We start from the raw sequence: 17,584 nt of genomic DNA, 5'->3' as shown, positions 1-17,584 counted from the left end.
ATGTTCTCCATTCTGAACAGTAGGATGTCATGTCTGACTGTGTCAAATGCTGCACTGAGGTCTAACAGAATTAATATGCTGGTTTGTCCAGAGTCTGCTGCCATAAGCAAATCATTGGTTACCCGTAGCAGAGCAGTTTCACAGCTGTGCCGCACCCTGAAATCAGACTGAAAGGGTTCCATCAAATTATTAGAGGTTAGGTAATTGGTGAGTTGGGAAGCTACAACACGCTCAAGAACTTTTGACAGGAAAGATAAGTGGGAGATAGGCTGGAAATTGTTAAGATTGTCAGCATCAAGGCCAGACTTTTTTAACATTGGGGTTACAGAAGCAATTTTAAAAGTGAGTGGCACGGAGCCAGTGTCAAGGGATGAGTTTATTATTGTTGTAACAGTCGGGATTATGGCATGAAGGCAGGATTTAAGTAGTGTGGTGGGGATGGGGTCCAGTACACAAGTAGTCGGCCTCATCTTACAAAGCAGGTTATTAACAAACGCAGAAGTGATTGGTGAGAACTTAGAGAAGGAGCTGGATGGAGTGGGAAAACAGGGAGAGATATAAACAGATGATATATTTATGTTAGTTGAATTATTTAGATCTTTAATTTTGTTACGGAAAAAGTGGAGGAATTCCTCACAGACTTCAGTAGAAGAGGTAGTTGGACCAGATGCGGGTTCAAGTAGTTTATTAACTACAGAGAACAAAACCCTTGGGTTATCATGGCCACTTTCTATTATTCTGCCATAATGGGTGTTCTTGGCAGAAGTTAGTGCTTCTCTGTAAGCTCTTTGGTGGTCAGAGAAAGCCTGGATGTGCACGGTGAGGCCAGTCTTACGTGACATTCTCTCAAGGCGTCGGCCAGCTGCTTTCATAGATCGCAATTCTGAGTTATACCAAGGAGCTGAGCGCTTAAAGGAAACCTCCTTATGTTTTAAAGGAGCTGTTTTATCTAATGCTGAGTGAAGGGCTGAGTTATAGTGGTCAACAAAACTATCTAGTGTTGGTGGAATAGGTGCAGACAGTAAAAGATCAGAAATGGATCCTGAAAGGATAGAGGGACAGATATTTTTAAGGTTTCTGTAAGAAATTTGTCGTTTACAGGTAAGAGGTGGGATAGGTAATGAGACAGTGAAAAATACTGCTTTATGGTCAGAGAGTCCCAAATCAGTGCTGTAAATGTTGGCAACAGATAGTCCAGAAGTGCAGATCAGGTCCAATATATGACCGCCAGAATGGGTTGGAAAATCAACATGTTGTGTCAAGTCAAAACAGTCCAGTAAGGATAGGAATTCATTCATTCATTCTCACCAAACGTTACATATCTACATGGGAAATGAACATGGGTAATATGTTTATAATCATTCTCACTAAAATACACTGTCATAATATATTAATGAGCAAACTGAGACACATTGGCCTTTAGGAAATATCAAAAAGCGTGTGCGCTGTCATTTAGGACAGAATGCATTGTTAATTTGACGCACTCTCTACTGATGCGATGTCATGAAAAAAAAAAGAAACAGCACAGTCCGTGCAAACTCATCGCCTCCTTGGTTTTTGACCTTATGATTGTCAACATCAAATCAATAAAGTCATTTTAAGAAGATGACAAGTCTGCTATAGTCAGTTCAATGAACGCTCCTTTTAAAAAATTGTTTATACCGAATATAAATCAGAATCTCAATGATGCGGGACTCGCGAGTAGTAACGAATAATAAGTGACACTGAGAAATTGTAATTCCTAATAACGGGAACAAGTAAAAACTACGATTTCCTAAAACGGACACTGTAAACGTAGGCATTTCAATAAATAATTTAGGAGACTTGTGTGTGCATTTCAATACCAATTTAAGAACTACGTAGGCTACCTGTTGTACTATAAACGCTACCTCAAGCAGCACTTAACAGTAAATAGTCTAACAGGACAATGACTGACTGTACGAAGATGCTGCGCCGCTACAATAAAGGGTCACACTGTCATTCTGCATTTTTAGAAGGCGCTGATTGGCTGAAACTGTTTATAGCGAATTGTCTTAAACTGGAAGTGCCGTATAGCGATCAGAAACGAAAAGACACATTTAGGCATGCTGGACAGTAGTTTGTTTTTCTACAATACAAATTCAGTACGACACCAGGGTCTCCAAACACACAAATATGAAGCTTATTACGTTTTACAGTGAAACTCTTTACATACACAATATAATTAGGGACGTGTGCCCCCTGCCCGTCTACGGAGGCCCAATCTTCCCTCGACAGCTCGATTCGCTCGCTATCCGTCCAAGCTGAAAATATTGTTAAATGGAGGAATTGAAAAAAACCTTTAACAAGTGGAGGATCGACGACGCGAACCGCTGGTGTTTTTACCGAGAGACAGTTGCGATACCATTGAGCCACCTAATCAGGATAATCAACGAGCTTCGCACAACTGAACTACTACCACTGTTCTTACTGCGGCGGATGTGGAAATATGTTGTTTGACATATGCACGTTAAATTGGTTTAATTGACACGAGAGTATCATTGTTGTATTCTCCTAATGAAGACAAAAAAATGATATTTATAGATGTATACTATATGACGTACGGTTTTGAACAAAATTAAGCGTTCCATAAAAAGGTGTTTTGTGGACTTGGAAAAGGCATTCGACCGTGTCCCTCGGGGAATCCTGTGGGGGGTACTCCGAGAGTATGGGGTACCGGCCCCCCTGATAAGGGCTGTTCAGTCCCTGTACGATCGGTGCCAGAGCTTGGTCCGCATTGCCGGCAGTAAGTCGAACCCGTTTCCAGTGAGAGTTGGACTCCGCCAGGGCTGCCCTTTGTCACCGATTCTGTTCATAACTTTTATGGACAGAATTTCTAGGCGCAGCCAGGGTGTTGAGGGGGTCCGGTTTGGTGGGCTCAGGATTGGGTCACTGCTTTTTGCAGATGATGTTGTCCTGTTTGCTTCATCAGGCCGTGATCTTCAGCTCTCTCTGGATCGGTTCGCAGCCGAGTGTGAAGCGGCTGGGATGAGAATCAGCACCTCCAAATCCGAGACCATGGTCCTCAGCCGGAAAAGGGTGGAGTGCCCTCTCAGGGTTGGTAGCGAGATCCTGCCCCAAGTGGAGGAGTTCAAGTATCTCGGGGTCTTGTTCACGAGTGAGGGAAAAATGGAGCGTGAGATCGACAGGCAGATCGGTGCAGCATCCGCAGTAATGCGGGCATTGCATCGGTCTGTCGTGGTGAAAAAGGAGCTGAGCCGTAAGGCAAAGCTCTCAATTTACCAGTCGATCTATGTTCCTACCCTCACCTATGGTCATGAACTATGGGTAGTGACCGAAAGAACGAGATCGCGAATACAAGCGGCTGAAATGAGTTTCCTCCGCAGGGTGTCTGGGCTTTCCCTTAAAGATAGGGTGAGAAGCTCAGTCATCCGGGAGGAGCTCAGAGTAGAGCCGCTGCTCCTCCGCATCGAGAGGAGTCAGATGAGGTGGCTCGGGCATCTGATCAGGATGCCTCCTGGATGCCTCCCTGGTGAGGTGTTCCGGGCACGTCCAACCGGGAGGAGGCCCCGGGGAAGACCCAGGACACGCTGGAGGGACTATGTCTCTCGACTGGCCTGGGAATGCCTTGGGATTCTCCCGGAAGAGCTAGAAGAAGTGGCCAGGGAGAAGGAAGTCTGGGCATCTCTGCTCAAGCTGCTGCCCCCGCGACCCGACCTCGGATAAGCGGGAGACAATGGATGGATGGATGGATAAAAAGGTTGCACGATTTACCTAATCTTTTTATATATATAAAGTTGATATATGACAATATATCTTTGACACTATGTCAGTGATTGGGAGGAATGGCCCCCCTGATCTGAACCCGAGCGGTGTTTTGTTATTGGACTTCTGTGCTCGTCACGGATTGTCCATAACGAACACCATGTTCAAGCATAGGGGTGTTCATATGTGCACTTGGCACCAGGACACCCTAGGCCTCAGTTCGATGATCGACTTTGTGGTCGTGTCATCGGACTTGCGGCCACATGTCTTGGACACTCGGGTGAAGAGAGGGGCGGAGCTGTCAACTGATCACCACCTGGTGGTGAGTTGGCTTCGATGGTGGGGGAGGATGCCGGTCAGGCGTGGTAGGCCCAAACGTGTTGTGAGGGTCTGCTGGGAACGTCTGGCAGAGCCCCTTGTCAGAAGTAGCTTCAACTCCCACCTCCGGCAGAACTTCGACCACATCCCGAGGGAGGTGGGGGACATTGAGTCCGAATGGGCCATGTTCCGTGCCTCTATTGTTGAGGCAGCTGACCGGAGCTGTGGCCGTAAGGTGGTCGGTGCCTGTCGTGGCGGCAATCCCCGAACCCGCTGGTGGACACCGGCGGTGAAGGATGCCGTCAAGCTGAAGAAGGAGTCCTACAGGACCCTTTTGTCCTGTGGGACCCCGGAGGAAGCTGATAGGTACCGGCAGGCCAAGCGGAATGCGGCTTTGGTGGTTGCTGAGGCAAAAACTCGGGCGTGGGAGGAGTTTGGGGAGGCCATGGAGAACGACTTTCGGACGGCTTCGAGGAGATTCTGGTCCACCATCCGGCGTCTCAGGAAGGGGAAGCAGTGCAGTGTCAACACTGTATATGGTGGGGATGGTGTGCTGCTGACCTCGACTCGGGACGTTGTGGGTTGGTGGGGGGAATACTTCGAAGACCTCCTCAATCCCATTAACATGCCTTCCAATGAGGAAGCAGAGCCTGGGGACTCAGAGGTGGGCTCCCCCATCTCTGGGACTGAGGTCACCGAGGTGGTCAAAAAACTCCTTGGTGGCAGGGCCCCGGGGGTGGATGAGATATGCCCGGAGTTCCTCAAGGCTCTGGATGTTGTAGGACTGTCTTGGCTGACACGCCTCTGCAACATCACATGTACATCTGGGACAATGCCTCTGGATTGGCAGACCGGGGTGGTGGTCCCCCTCTTTAAGAAGGGGGATCGGAGGGTGTGTTCCAACTACAGAGGGATCACACTCCTCAGCCTCCCTGGAAAAGTCTATTCAGGGGTCCTGGAGAGGAGGGTCCGTCGGATAGTCGAGCCTCGGATTCAGGAGGAACAGTGTGGTTTTCGTCCTGGTCGCGGAACAGTGGACCAGCTCTATACCCTTAGCAGGGTCCTGGAGGGTGCATGGGAGTTTGCCCAACCAGTCTACATGTGTTTTGTGGACTTAGAAAAGGCATTCGACCGTGTCCCTCGGGGAATCCTGTGGGGGGTACTCCGAGAGTATGAAATGAGTTTCCTCCGCAGGGTGTCTGGGCTTTCCCTTAAAGATAGGGTGAAAAGCTCAGTCATCCGGGAGGGGCTCAGAGTAGAGCCGCTGCTCCTCCGCATCGAGAGGAGTCAGATGAGGTGGCTCGGGCATCTGATCAGGATGCCTCCTGGACGCCTCCCTGGTGAGGTGTTCCGGGCACGTCTAACCGGGAGGAGGCCCCGGGGAAGACCCAGGACACGCTGGAGGGACTATGTCTCTCGACTGGCCTGGGAACGCCTTGGGATTCTCCCGGAAGATCTAGAAGAAGTGGCCGGGGAGAGGGAAGTCTGGGCATCTCTGCTCAAGCTGCTGCCCCCGCGACCCGACCTCGGATAAGCGGGAGACAATGGATGGATGGATGGATCTTTGACACTATGTATCAGAGGAAATCACAGCAACCCACAAGAACAATAATTACTTCTCAGCAACTACCTGAATTGTAGTTTAACTATATTAAGTGAAGTGTGTAATGTCAATACGAATTACAAAATATAACTAGAGAGTTAAGTGTCAGATAGACTCTCAAAATATAGAGGTCAATGCCTTTGAGTGTGCTGAGGCTTCACAAAGATTCAGTAACCAGTAACCATGTCTGCTCGAGACTTCGAAGCCCTATCATGATCCAATCTCAGTACTACGCATGTCTGAGGCTTCAGAGCTCCGTCATGAGCTCAGTACTACGCATGTCTGAGGCTTCGAAGCACCGTTCGAAGCCCGTCATGACTCAATCTAAGTACTACGCATGTCTGAGGCTTCGAATCTGCTCGACGCTTCGAAGCCTCAGTTAACCCAGTGCGCATGTCCAAGGCTTCGAATCTGCTCGACGCTTTGAAGCCTCAGTTAACCTAGTGCGCATGTCTGAGGCTTCGACACCCCATCAGGATGCAATCTCAGTACTACGCATGTCTGCTCATTGCTTCGAACCGCAATGCATGGGGGCGGGACATTTCCACTCCTCATGTCAGCTTACTGCTTCGACCCGAGAGTTAGGCAGTTATATTAATTACATTACACTGCATATTCCACCACCAGGTTACAAAATTTCAACAGAGTTGTGATTGGTGAAACAAATCTTTCTGGATCATCAACACAACTGAAATTATTGTGCAGTACATTACTTAGTGTCAAAATATAAAATGACTAATTTTGCATATTAAAATGCTGACTATTAGAATGCATAAGAACAGCTGTACTAATATGGTTCAAAACACTTCCTTCACCATAATACTCTGGCTGTTCTCATAAATATTCCAGTCTCTGTGTTGCACTGCCTAACTTCTATAGTGAAGTGTTATGCGTGTATTCACTGAATACAGAAATCAACATATATATATATATATATACAGTATATATATATATATATATATATATATATATATATATATATATATATATATATATATATATTTGCAGCTGGAGATCCACAAAGGGAGAAAAAATGAATCATGTATCATAAAGTAGTTTTTATTCCTGAGCTTTCAACCCCTGCCAGGGGTCTTCATCAGAGGATAATGCTTAGACTTGCAAGAATCAAAGGCAATATATAGCAAAACATTATGTGGATGGGGGGTGGCTAAATCAGTGTGATGGGGGGGAGGGGGGTATTGGGTGTACAGTTTATTTATTATGAACATGTTCTTCTTAAGTTTACATATGCTGGATTTACGTCCAAGTGTCTGTTGATGGCGTTCTCATTTGATAACCAAGATTCGGCCAGCTCTCTGCCACTTTTAGTACTGGCCTTAAATTTGACTTGTCCCAGTTAAATGTATGTCCTGTTGATTTAGTATGCGTGTAGATCAATGAAAGTGAGTCCTTTCTTCTGACGGCGTTGCGATGTTCCTGTATACGTGTTGCGATTCTTTTTGAAGTTTGTCCTATGTATACTGCTGAGCAAGAACTGCGTGGAATACTATAAACTGCGTTTCGTGTTTCTGCTATCGATTTCTTGTTTTTAGCATTAAAGAGGACCGTGCGCAGATTGTTCGTGGGTTTGTGTGCTATTCTGACACCTGACTTGGCCAGGATGCCCGCTGTACCTTCAGACACATTGTGGTGATAAGGGAGTGAGTGCCAGGTGGGGTGGGGGTTCTGATTCAGTTCAATTGTTTGCTGAGTTTTTTGGCGTCTTCTGTGTAAGCTCCGATTAATGAATGTTTCTGAGTATCCGTTTGAAGTTATTCATTCATTTTTGTTTCCTTCGTATTACAGTGGGTGTGGACTCTTCTGAATAGAGTTTTAACACAGCTCCGTTTATGAGATACCGGGTGGTTGCTGGTGAAGTGTAATATCTTGTTTGATATTCTATATGTTCTATTTACTGTGTTATATGTTGTTTTTATACTGTTTGCTACGATATCACTGTTTCTGTCCCTTCTCATAAATATTCCTTTTCTTCCTCAGGTTCATTATTACTGCTATAATTACTGCATTAATGTTCAATATGTCTGTCAGTCAGTCAGTCATTGTCCAACCTGCTACAGTATATCTAAACACAGGGTCACGGGGGTCTGCTGGAGCCAATCCCAGCCAGCACAGAGCGCAAGGCAGGAACAAATCCCCGGCAGCATGCCAGCCCACCGCAGGACACACACATACACCAAGCACACACTAGGGACATGTTAGGATCTCCAATGCACCTAACCTGCATGTCTTTGGACTGTGGGAAGAAACCGGAGCACCCGAAGGAAACCCACACAAACACGAGGAAAACATGCAAACACCACGCAGGGAGGAGCCGGGAAATTAACCCGGGTCTCCTTATTGTGAGGCAGCAGTGTGATAAAGATGTATCAAATGAAAATATGTGTCTTGTTCCATGTGTATGATGAAATGGTAGATCTAGCTAACGTAGAGGGTTTCATTAGTTGTATTAGCTATATTATGTTACAATAGGTAAACTGCAGGTCTTGTACTTTGAACGTTAGGTGATATACGTGTATCAAGTCTTATTTGCGCATGCTTCGAGATAAATGATTAGTATGGGCTGCTCTTACCATAAACAAGAATAAATGTTTCTGGCAAAGACAGATTTTTTTTTTAAATTACTATAAATATGGATAGCTGCCTGCTCTTTGTTTCCAGAGCATTAGTAGATCTTCATGTCGGCGTCTCTATCAATCGATGAAGAGTCATTAACAAGGCTGACATGGGGTGAAGTAGTGCTGATAAAAGTAAACACACGACATATCTCAGTGACATTTGGCTTTACCTCCCCTTCATCATCTCACGTGCACTTTTAAACAAGCTTCAAGGTGTCGTTTTGAAACATTTGTGCGTCAAAAGCTCAGCGTCTCATTTCCAATGCACGTGATGATGTGGATGTGTAGCGCCAGTTCGTATCAGTATAGTTATTGCAAAATTTAGTGACAGTTAGTGATGGACCAATCGCATTTCCACGAGGTGTAGTCTAGTTTGGTTGAAGAGTTTAATTCAAATACTGATATATGCTGGTTTTACATTGGAATTAGAATATGAATGTACATTATGCAGATTCAATTCCCGATTAGAAGTCTAACACCAACCAGGTTTTCAAGGAGCATTGCCGCATAATCGGAACTATCAATCAAACGCATCAGGCAACGGCAATCTGCAATCCCCAGACAGATGCTGACCAGGTTTGTTATTGAACACGAGACCTGGCGCTGTCCGACTGGCGTAATTGTTCAAGCCACCGTTACGCATACATTTACTTCTAAACAACGGTAATCCGTGCTAGCACCTAACATAACTAGTCAACGTTGATCCGATTACTGCAGAATAATTACTTGCTAAGCGTATGTCGATTTACAATGCTTGACATTATTGCCAATTATAATTTTTGACTTCAAAGGTGTATATCACAACTTCATAGAGATTCGGTATTCATCCACAATGCTCTAAGAGTTTACTGTTAAAATGTGCTGTTAATACAAATGGCCAGGAGGTGTCCCTAGAGAGGTGAGTGTCAAATGCTTCGAAGCTTCGATACGATTTCCGACACAATTGCTTCAAACGTGTTGATGCTTCATGAGGCCTCACTCCGCCCATCACTATCTCTTACCATGGCTGCCACTAGTGTTCCGACGTGAGTCTTTGTTTGTAATAGCAATGTTCCTCTCAAAACAAAGGTTTCTTTCTTTAATTGACGTACTGGTTGATTGCATTGTTTTAATAGACCCAACATTACCTGCGGTGTTCACATGTAAGTATTCATAGGCTAAATATCACAAAGGTTAATTTGAAAAAGAACAAACATTTTGGAATATTGGGCTTGGTGCTTATAGACTTTGTTCAAAGGTGGCGGTTTATCATCCTGTTGTTCCCTTGTTCCTTTTTTTTTTTTGCATGCTCAGTTACTCTTTATTTAATCTCTATTGGAGGCAATGTCGCTTGGTGCAGACTATATGTAGGCTGTAACCTATTAGTTGTTCCCTGAAGGCCAATTTGTAATATTCTGAAATTTATTTTAATTTCAGTTTTTGGTAACCTAAACTTTAAATGTAAATGTCTGCCAGTTTCCTGCAGATCAGTTTCAGGTCACTCATTGCATTTCAGCTGGTTAAATTTGAAGAAAAACAGAGGTGTTGTAAAACTTTGGAATAGAACTGTAACTTTCTCTTGGTTTATCTCATTTATCTAGCTTGAACGCTGTGCCACAGTTCCACCGCAAGACCTCCGGCGAACTGACCCTCAAGGCCTCTGCCGAGGCGGTCCAGATCGCCAAGGCATACGGCCTGAGCGGCACCATGCTGTTCAGGGTCAAGTCAGCCGAGATGGTCACGGAGCAGGCCAGGAGACATGTGCGGGCAGTAGGTGGTGACCCCGGGGACTCCAAGCTACTGCACAGCGCCAGAGAGCTCCAATTTGGACAGTACCGGGGTCAAACTTTTAAATGGTTGCTGACCCATGACCTCGGCTATGCCGTCATGGTGTTGGCAACCCACCAGAGGGAGCACGAAGATGGTCAGGTGTCGGATAGCCCGCTGGCGAGCAATAAGAATGTCCTGGAGTCCTACGCCTGGCTCTTTCCCGACGTGAAGATGGCCATCCGTCATCGATGGGAGAGAGACGGGTCAGCCAGGACCCTGGACAAGGGCAAGAGGCTCTTGGCTTCGGCGAACATGGACACCTGACGTTTCAGGCCCTTCACGATGCAGAAGATCAGGAGGCCAAGAGGTGAAAGACTTTTGGGTGGGGTCTGAGGGGAAGGGCATAGCAAGGTAGTGGGACCCTGCTCCCATTTGTTAACCTGTTACCGTTCCCGATTTCGTACCCCAACGCAGTTACATCAAATGGCTCCGGCGCCAGAACACCAAAGTCGGGACCAAGATGCATGCGCTCCAGCTGTATGTGCGGCGGAGAGACAAGGCGAAGGTGGCAGCAACCTCCTCCCTTCCCAAAACCACCACTGTTGCCCCCACCACCTCTCTCTCTGCAGCAGCCTCCATCGTCGAGATTCCCGATGACATGCTGCTGTCGGCCAGCATGGATTTGGAGGCTGGTAAGTTCACTTTTTCTGTTTAACCTGTTATTTGTTTGAATTTGTAAACAACCTTCCCCAGCATCCACCTCCCAGTTTGCAACCAGTGGAGCTCCCAACCGATGGCTGATCCAGGAAAGCAGCCTTCGCAAATGCTGTCTGTAGCCAGGAGAGAGGTGAGTTAAAAGGATGTGTTTCTTTGAATTGCATTGCCGGGAAAGGAACAGGCCCTGTCTGATTCTTTTTGTTTCTTGTTCTCTGTCTCTCTCTCTCTCTCTCTCTCTCTCTCTCTCTCTCTCTCTCTCTCTCTCTCTCTCTCTCTCTCTCTCTCTCACTCACTCACTCACTCACTCACTCACAGCTGCTTTTCCCCGAGGGCTGGAGGACTTCACTACCTAAAGAACAGCATGTGTGGGTAAGCCGGGTTCTTATCACCAGGGGCAAGGACGGAAAGACTACACTGACCTCCAACCTTCGCCTTTGGTGGTATTCTCCCGGTCCCCGCAACCTGAACCTCCATCCCCCGATATCACCTGACACCTTTTTTCAGCGCCCATTCTTCCTGTGGATGCCCTACCGCATGTGGGGCTACAAGCTCTCCTGCACAGCGTGCAGCCACAGGTTTTCCGGAGCCGGACTCTACAGGACTGTCCAGAGGGTCCTGGACACAGATGGATGGTATTTTATGGCTATGGAGTACCTAGAGTGCCGGCGCTGCAGGAAGAAGGTGGCAGGCTGGTCGCAGGATGTCTTGGATCAGCTGCACCAAACCCACTGGGATGAGTTTCCAGCTATCCTGACTTACAGGTCTGACAAAGAGTCTCCGATGGCTGGGTCAATTCTCCACAGGTAGACAGGCACACTCGGGCAGTCCTAACGTCTCTGTTCTGTCTAACACAGGTTATCCTGCGACAAAAAGCTCATCGGGCAGATACGTGAGCGCACGCTGGGCAACGGGGCCAACCGGCTGCACAGATATCTGCTCGAGGAGCACACCAGGTCCTGTTCGCGTTTGCCAAGTTTATCACATCAGGTGCCGAGCCATCTGCAACTCCGCCTCTAAAACCACGATGACCCCGGTGCCCAGTGCAAATGGTTGCTGTCAATCTACACCAGGGAGGTGGCTTCGAGGCTAGAAGAGACCAAGGCCTGGATCACCTCCATCTTTGGCTCAATCTTAAAGATGGACTCAACCAAGAAGATGAGCAATATCGCAATCGTCTCCTTCCTTCTTTCCTTCTTTCCTTCCAGCTTACCATCACTCTCCCTTTCATCATTCAGATGACCAAGAAACTCGCTGGGACTGCGGCAGGTACAGCAGCCTGGGTGACTAACTTGGGGAATGAGGATGGCCAGATCTTGATCAGCATCCTCACTGCAGCTGAGGGTGCTGGCCTGCAGCCCATGGCCCCCGGGCTGATGCAGCGATACCGTGATGCCAGTGTGTCCCTGCCGCCGGTCCTGTATGTGGACTGAGACTGCTGTTCACACAGGGGGCCATCCAAAGTGTCCCTCTTATTCCACCAGTGGGATCAGCTAGTGGTGCGGCTCGACGTGTGGCACCTAATGCGACGCTTCGCAGCGGGTGTCACCACGGAGAGCCACCCACTATACAGCCTCTTCATGGCGTGTCTCTCGTTCTGTATTTTTGAGTGGAACCAGGGAGACGTCGCACGGGTGCGACAGGCCATGGCTGGTGAGGCGGGGAAGGGTTTCCGAGGCTCCGGCTTCAAAAACATCCCATTAAAGGAGCTGGCCCGCCACTGCCGCCGCTGCACTCATGGGGAGGAGGAGACCGACTGGCTCATTGACGCGATACTAGAGACCTTTGGGGACGCCACTGACACCATGGGCATCCCGCTTTTGGACCGTGACAAGATTCAGGACATTTAGAAGACTTAGAGGTGCCACCTCCACTGCATCCAGGACCCACCCGGTGTGCACCTGTACATGCAGACCAGGAGGCTGGTCAAAGGGGGGATCACGCTGCCGGTGTTCAGGTGTATGCGAGGTTTAACTTCGTTGGAGTCGTTCCACCTGCATCTGGACTGCTTCATACCTGGTAAGGGTGCCCAGAAACCTGTTCTTTGAGACCTGTGCTGTGTAAGGGAGTGGGTGGCATTGCATTTTTCTCTCTTTTTCTCTCACCGTGTCTTTCAGGCACTTCAGCCAGCGCAGCCCACTTTCAGGCCTATCTCCTGGAAGGCCTGGCGCAGTGGAACGAGGACCGTGCAGCACAAGCAGTGGAGGCAAGAGACCGTGATATTGTCTGCTACAGTGGCCAACTCCAGCACTCCCTCAATGAGCTGAGCGAACTTGTGTATCACATGAAGCTTGTTGAGGATTACACCTGGCCTGCGAAGTACACTGGTGAGGCGGGCGTCCAGCCCTTGTCTTGTCTGTCTGTCTGTCTGTCTCTCTCTCTCTGTCTCTCCCACCTTTTCATTTTAAACCAGTTCCCTCTTTTTCACAGGTGAGCTCATTGGCATCCAGTACCTGTTTTCACAGACCGGTCGAGTTCTGGAGGAAGTGATTGGCAGCGATCCTGATGCTCCAGATGGAACCCATACAGACGATGATAGTGTCGACAAGGGCTTCCAAGAGGACGAGGGGCCGGTAGAGGAACATCTGGACCTCACCCTCTTTGGCCTGGAGGAGGACTTCACCCCACAAACTTGTAAACCGTTGTTGTCTGAAACATCCCAGTCGCGCCCTGCCATTGGCGCCTCACAGTCTGGGCCAGCTGACCAGGAGAACTTCCCTTGGGGACGAGGCCATTCAAAGGGTGTGCCACGAGCCGGTAAGTCTCTCCCGACAAGTCGTGATATACCTGTGGAATATCTGATGAGTACTCCCCTTTCTCACTTTCACTCTCTTCCCCCAACAAAATAGCTTTGGACCTGACACTGGCCCAGGATACGACCACATGGTCAACCTGGCCTGCAGTCTCTTGCAGCTGTGTCACCATGCCTACATGACGCAGCAGCAAGTGGCGGAGATCCTCTGGGAATGATTGCCAGAGGGTGACAAGGCCCCAGTTCACTTCCCGCCACACCACCAGGAAAGACTGGTGAAGGGGATGTTCCGACGCCAGCACTCACAGACCTGTGTCACACCGGGAGTGGAGAGCTTGCAACGGTAGGTGTTCAACCTCTTTGGCGTGGCCTCTTTCCTTTGGATCAGATATCGATGGCAGGACTGACTGGCTCTCTCTCTCTCTCCTCCCTCTCTCGCAAACCAACCCCCCGAATTTTGTAGGTGTATGGTCGGCCAAGCCGCACAGATGCCAAACATCAGCAGCTTTGTGCAGGCCGTTTGTATAGAGCTGTCCAGGATTCACCCCAAAGGAACCACCATCTGCGGCATGAGGGTGAACTGCTGGGAAGCAGTAATGCACGATTGCATCTGCATTCAGGAGAATGTACTTACAAACCTGGTACTTGTGGCCCAGACACACATCCAGCTATTCCCTCTCAATCAGTGTACCCTAACACAATGGTAAGTACACACTGGACAAGTGGGGTCCACCATGCCCCTGTCCTCCCTCCCACCCTGACTTCCTTTGCTTTGTGTCCCTGTAGGCACTATGCTCGCACCAGGGAGCTGATACGGTGGGCTCTGGAAATGACCATGCCATTGCCAAGCAGCTCGGTCCTTGCTTCAGAGTCCACCCCTGCCGTATGCCCACTGGCCCCAAGCAGTCCACTGCAGAAAATTTTGAGTTCCCTGACCCACCTGACCTGTCTGGTCAGGCGACACAAAGAGCTCGGGGCCCCGTGGATGTGGAACCACCCATCACCCAGCCACTCACCCCACCGGCTGACACTGCCATTCCTCTGCCTCCACCGCCACTGGCACTACGTTCAGTACCCTGCACCACTGCCTGGCGGCACAGAAAGAAGCAGGAGGCGGAGGAGCTGGTGCAACAACAAGGTATCCCCCTCAAACAAAAGAAGAAAGTGGAGGCCTTTGTTTGCCAGCGCTGTGGCTGTCCTAAAACAAAGGAGTTCGGCCATAGCCGCTTTGGGAGGGAAACCTTTTGCTTGGCCTCAGCCGGCAAAAGTGTTCAGGAGTGGCTGGAGGAAAAGAGGGGGAGAAACAAAACCATGCTGGGGGGGATGGTCATTAAGGATTTTTTTTTTATTATTTTATTTTATTTATTTACAACAACAACATTTGTTTATATAGCACATTTTCATGCAAATAATGTAGCTCAAAGTGCTTTAATCTGTAGATGGGCCCACACATTGCGTTTTTTTTTTTTGTTCAAGAGGCCTACTTAAGATTTTGTTAATCTGTATAAGTGCCTGGCACTTTGTATGTTGGCAGAAAGGGAGGCCTCATTCCTTTTTCAAGCTGTTTACTTTCTTTTTTTTTTTTTTTTTGCAATCTTTGCAAATGACTGGCACTTTGTATGTTGGCAGGCCTCCTCCTCTCAATTTTCTTTTTTAATTTTGGGCTTCATCTGCAGTTAATGGCTTATTTCAACGATATATTTAGTTATTTTGAATTGCAAAAAAATGCCTTTTGTATTAATTGTATGTACATAGTTATTTCATGTTATTTTTTCATAAACCATGTTGATTGAATCGTTGTGTCTGCCTTCCTGCTTCTGTCCCGCCGACACTTTAAGGGCTCTCTGTTTACCTTCCCGCGACCACGTGGCTAATCGGCTATGCGTCCGCCCCTTTCACCTTTTACGGACCCGGCTCTACAATTGCCCGACTCTGCTCCGCTGGCTTCCTTCTTCCGGTCCTACCAGATTTGCGCGCGCATGCGCAGAGCTTTACTATTACGACCCTGATCGATCTGCGTTTTTTTTCCTTTGCGACACGAGTCCCCATCGCATTTGTCTCGCGCACGCGCTCTCTGTTTAATTAAAATTAATTTCACGACGCTGCCCGATTTGTTCTGCGCACGTTTAATGTTTTACACGTCATTCGTCAGGTTTGACTTATACTTGCGAGTCATTCTTGTGTTGTCGTTTATCTCCGTATGTAAGTGGACTTGTTACTGGAAAAGATGGAAACTTTTGAATTTTATAACGTCTTGGAAGATGTGTTGCCCGAAAAATTTAACTCCAATCGAATGAAGAGGGAGCGAAATGAAATGTGACGTGTGTCTTTGAACTTTATAATGGACATGTACAGTTTTTTGTAAGTAAATCATTTTTAGTTGCAATACTTTGTAATCTCGTGGTTTAATCGTAAAAATCACAGCATTTTCCGTGTTTGGGATAATGGATTAATGTATGTATGTCATTTATTTCATAACACCCTATTAGCATTTGGTGGTGTGTTTCTTTTAACATTTGTCCACATTTTTTTTAATCTTAAAGAGTGAACGGCATGCTAACAAACAAAACAATGTAATCGAATTGTCGAATTAGGAATAGAATTAGGAGAGCACGACTGACACTCAACGGGTGTAAAGTGTGCCCTCCAAAGCCATCGGTATTTTTTTATTATGTTGATATCAGATTACATCAATACTGTACAAGGGTATATCGATGAAGGCTAAATTACATAGGAGAATAGCAACAACTAACTTATTACAAGAAAGACGGATGTAGATAATAGCATTACAAATTGTTAATGAAGCAGCTCAGAATCTTACATGGTTTCATTATTTTAGTGTGTTTTCCGTTTTTAAAGCTATTTCTAGCATATTAATGTCCATACAGAAAGATGTAATAGAGGGTCTAACATTCTGAACTTTACACTTATGAGTAGGGAATTTATGAAGCAAGGAAACCACAGTTACTGCATTTTCTAACATTTAGTATTCAAAATTGTATACAGAAGAAGAACAAGGATTAAAGAATGAGATATTGGTTTGTGCATTTTCTAACATTTAGTATTCAAAATTGTATACAGAAGAAGAACAAGAATTAAAGAGTGAGATATTGGTTTGTCATTCAAGACAGTAACAGAAATAAATCTTCATAAAACATTTTAGAATAGGAGCAGAAGTAAGAAATGTGAGAGGTGATTTATCTTTGTACAAAAACTACATTTCGGGGATAAATTAATGTCATACTTATGAATTAATTTGTTAGTTGGGTACTATTTATTCATAATTTTGAAATAGATTTCTTTAACCTTGTTTGGTAGGAAAAACTTCTATGGCACAAAACAGGCAATTTTAAAATGTATGTCCAAAGCCATCAGAGAAGTGTGGTGTGTGTCTGATGTGGCACAGTGACAGGCTGGGCACCTGCTGTTGTCACGTGTCATTAGCTTATCATTTAAGCTGTTGGTTTAGGAGGAGTATATACACACACACACATTTAACTGAATATAATGGAGAAGGCTTGCTCCTTAGAAATAACATTTCTTATTGTTGCAGTTAGAAAAACAATGCCCCTTTATTATATATTTTTTTTCTTGACCCTACAGGATGCCCAGTGGTAACCAGCCTACCATGTGGCTCAACAGATGCCAGTGTACCCGAATACTGAGACACAATTGGGTGTTCTTTTCTTCTGCTTTTAAGATTCCCAGTTTGGGATAATGTGCAGTTCATGTTAGATTTTCTATTTCTACAGGTAAGACTACTGCATAATTCCTGCAAAGCCTCCCCATATTTATTATTTGATCTGTAATATTTTGCTGCCTTGAATACTGTACTGTATGTCTGCTCACTCTGTCCAGTAACTAACACAGCTTTTTAATTTTAGACAGGAAAGCCTCAGAGTGTGAATCCTCACAAACACAGAGACTGAGGCACATCAGTACCAGCAGTCACAAAATGGGGATGTTGTTCCGTTTTGTAAAATAACATTTATTTTCTTAAGTTACTGTGCTTGGTTGTTGGATTTTGAAAGAATCTAGACTTAATTTTAACTTAAAACAAAACTAAGG

The 17,584-nt window shown here is 46.5% G+C and overlaps 2 protein-coding genes and 1 long non-coding RNA gene across 4 annotated transcripts in view; all 3 read left to right on the top strand.

Annotated features, from left to right (window-relative positions):
• Positions 1 to 17,584, top strand: part of LOC114669708 (CD276 antigen homolog) — a 258,191-nt gene that overhangs the window by 93,016 nt on the left and 147,591 nt on the right. The window lies entirely within an intron of this gene.
• Positions 9,050 to 14,823, top strand: LOC114641122 (uncharacterized). 2 transcript variants are annotated; one of them, XM_051925982.1, is made up of 8 exons: positions 9,050 to 10,417; positions 10,525 to 11,528; positions 11,622 to 12,783; positions 12,882 to 13,091; positions 13,195 to 13,521; positions 13,614 to 13,859; positions 13,980 to 14,219; positions 14,303 to 14,823. In XM_051925982.1, the coding sequence occupies exons 3-6, from the start codon at positions 12,672 to 12,674 to the stop codon at positions 13,697 to 13,699; spliced, it is 735 nt and encodes a 244-aa protein (XP_051781942.1). In that variant the 5' UTR covers positions 9,050 to 10,417; positions 10,525 to 11,528; positions 11,622 to 12,671; the 3' UTR covers positions 13,700 to 13,859; positions 13,980 to 14,219; positions 14,303 to 14,823. The 2 variants fall into 2 exon arrangements, with proteins under 2 accessions (XP_051781942.1, XP_051781943.1); XM_051925983.1 differs by lacking the exon at positions 9,050 to 10,417 and having other exon boundaries at positions 10,427 to 11,528.
• Positions 17,040 to 17,584, top strand: part of LOC114641106 (uncharacterized) — a 2,240-nt gene continuing 1,695 nt past the window's right edge. The window contains exon 1 of the long non-coding RNA XR_007934698.1: positions 17,040 to 17,268. This is a non-coding gene — a long non-coding RNA (uncharacterized LOC114641106). The remainder of the gene's footprint in view (positions 17,269 to 17,584) is intronic.

Source organism: Erpetoichthys calabaricus, chromosome 4 (genome assembly GCF_900747795.2).
Source record: "Erpetoichthys calabaricus chromosome 4, fErpCal1.3, whole genome shotgun sequence".
Lineage (NCBI taxonomy): Eukaryota > Metazoa > Chordata > Cladistia > Polypteriformes > Polypteridae > Erpetoichthys > Erpetoichthys calabaricus.
The sequence above is the reverse complement of the archived record's forward strand: the minus strand, read 5'-3'. Positions and strand labels throughout refer to the sequence as shown.

Coding starts and splice junctions, on each gene's coding strand:
- LOC114641122 (XM_051925982.1), top strand. CDS start 12,672: ATGCAGACCAGGAGGCTGGTCAAAGGGGGGATCACGCTGCCGGTGTTC. Junction 12,784..12,881: donor TCTGGACTGCTTCATACCTG/GTAAGGGTGCCC, acceptor CGTGTCTTTCAG/GCACTTCAGCCAGCGCAGCC. Junction 13,522..13,613: donor AAAGGGTGTGCCACGAGCCG/GTAAGTCTCTCC, acceptor CCAACAAAATAG/CTTTGGACCTGACACTGGCC.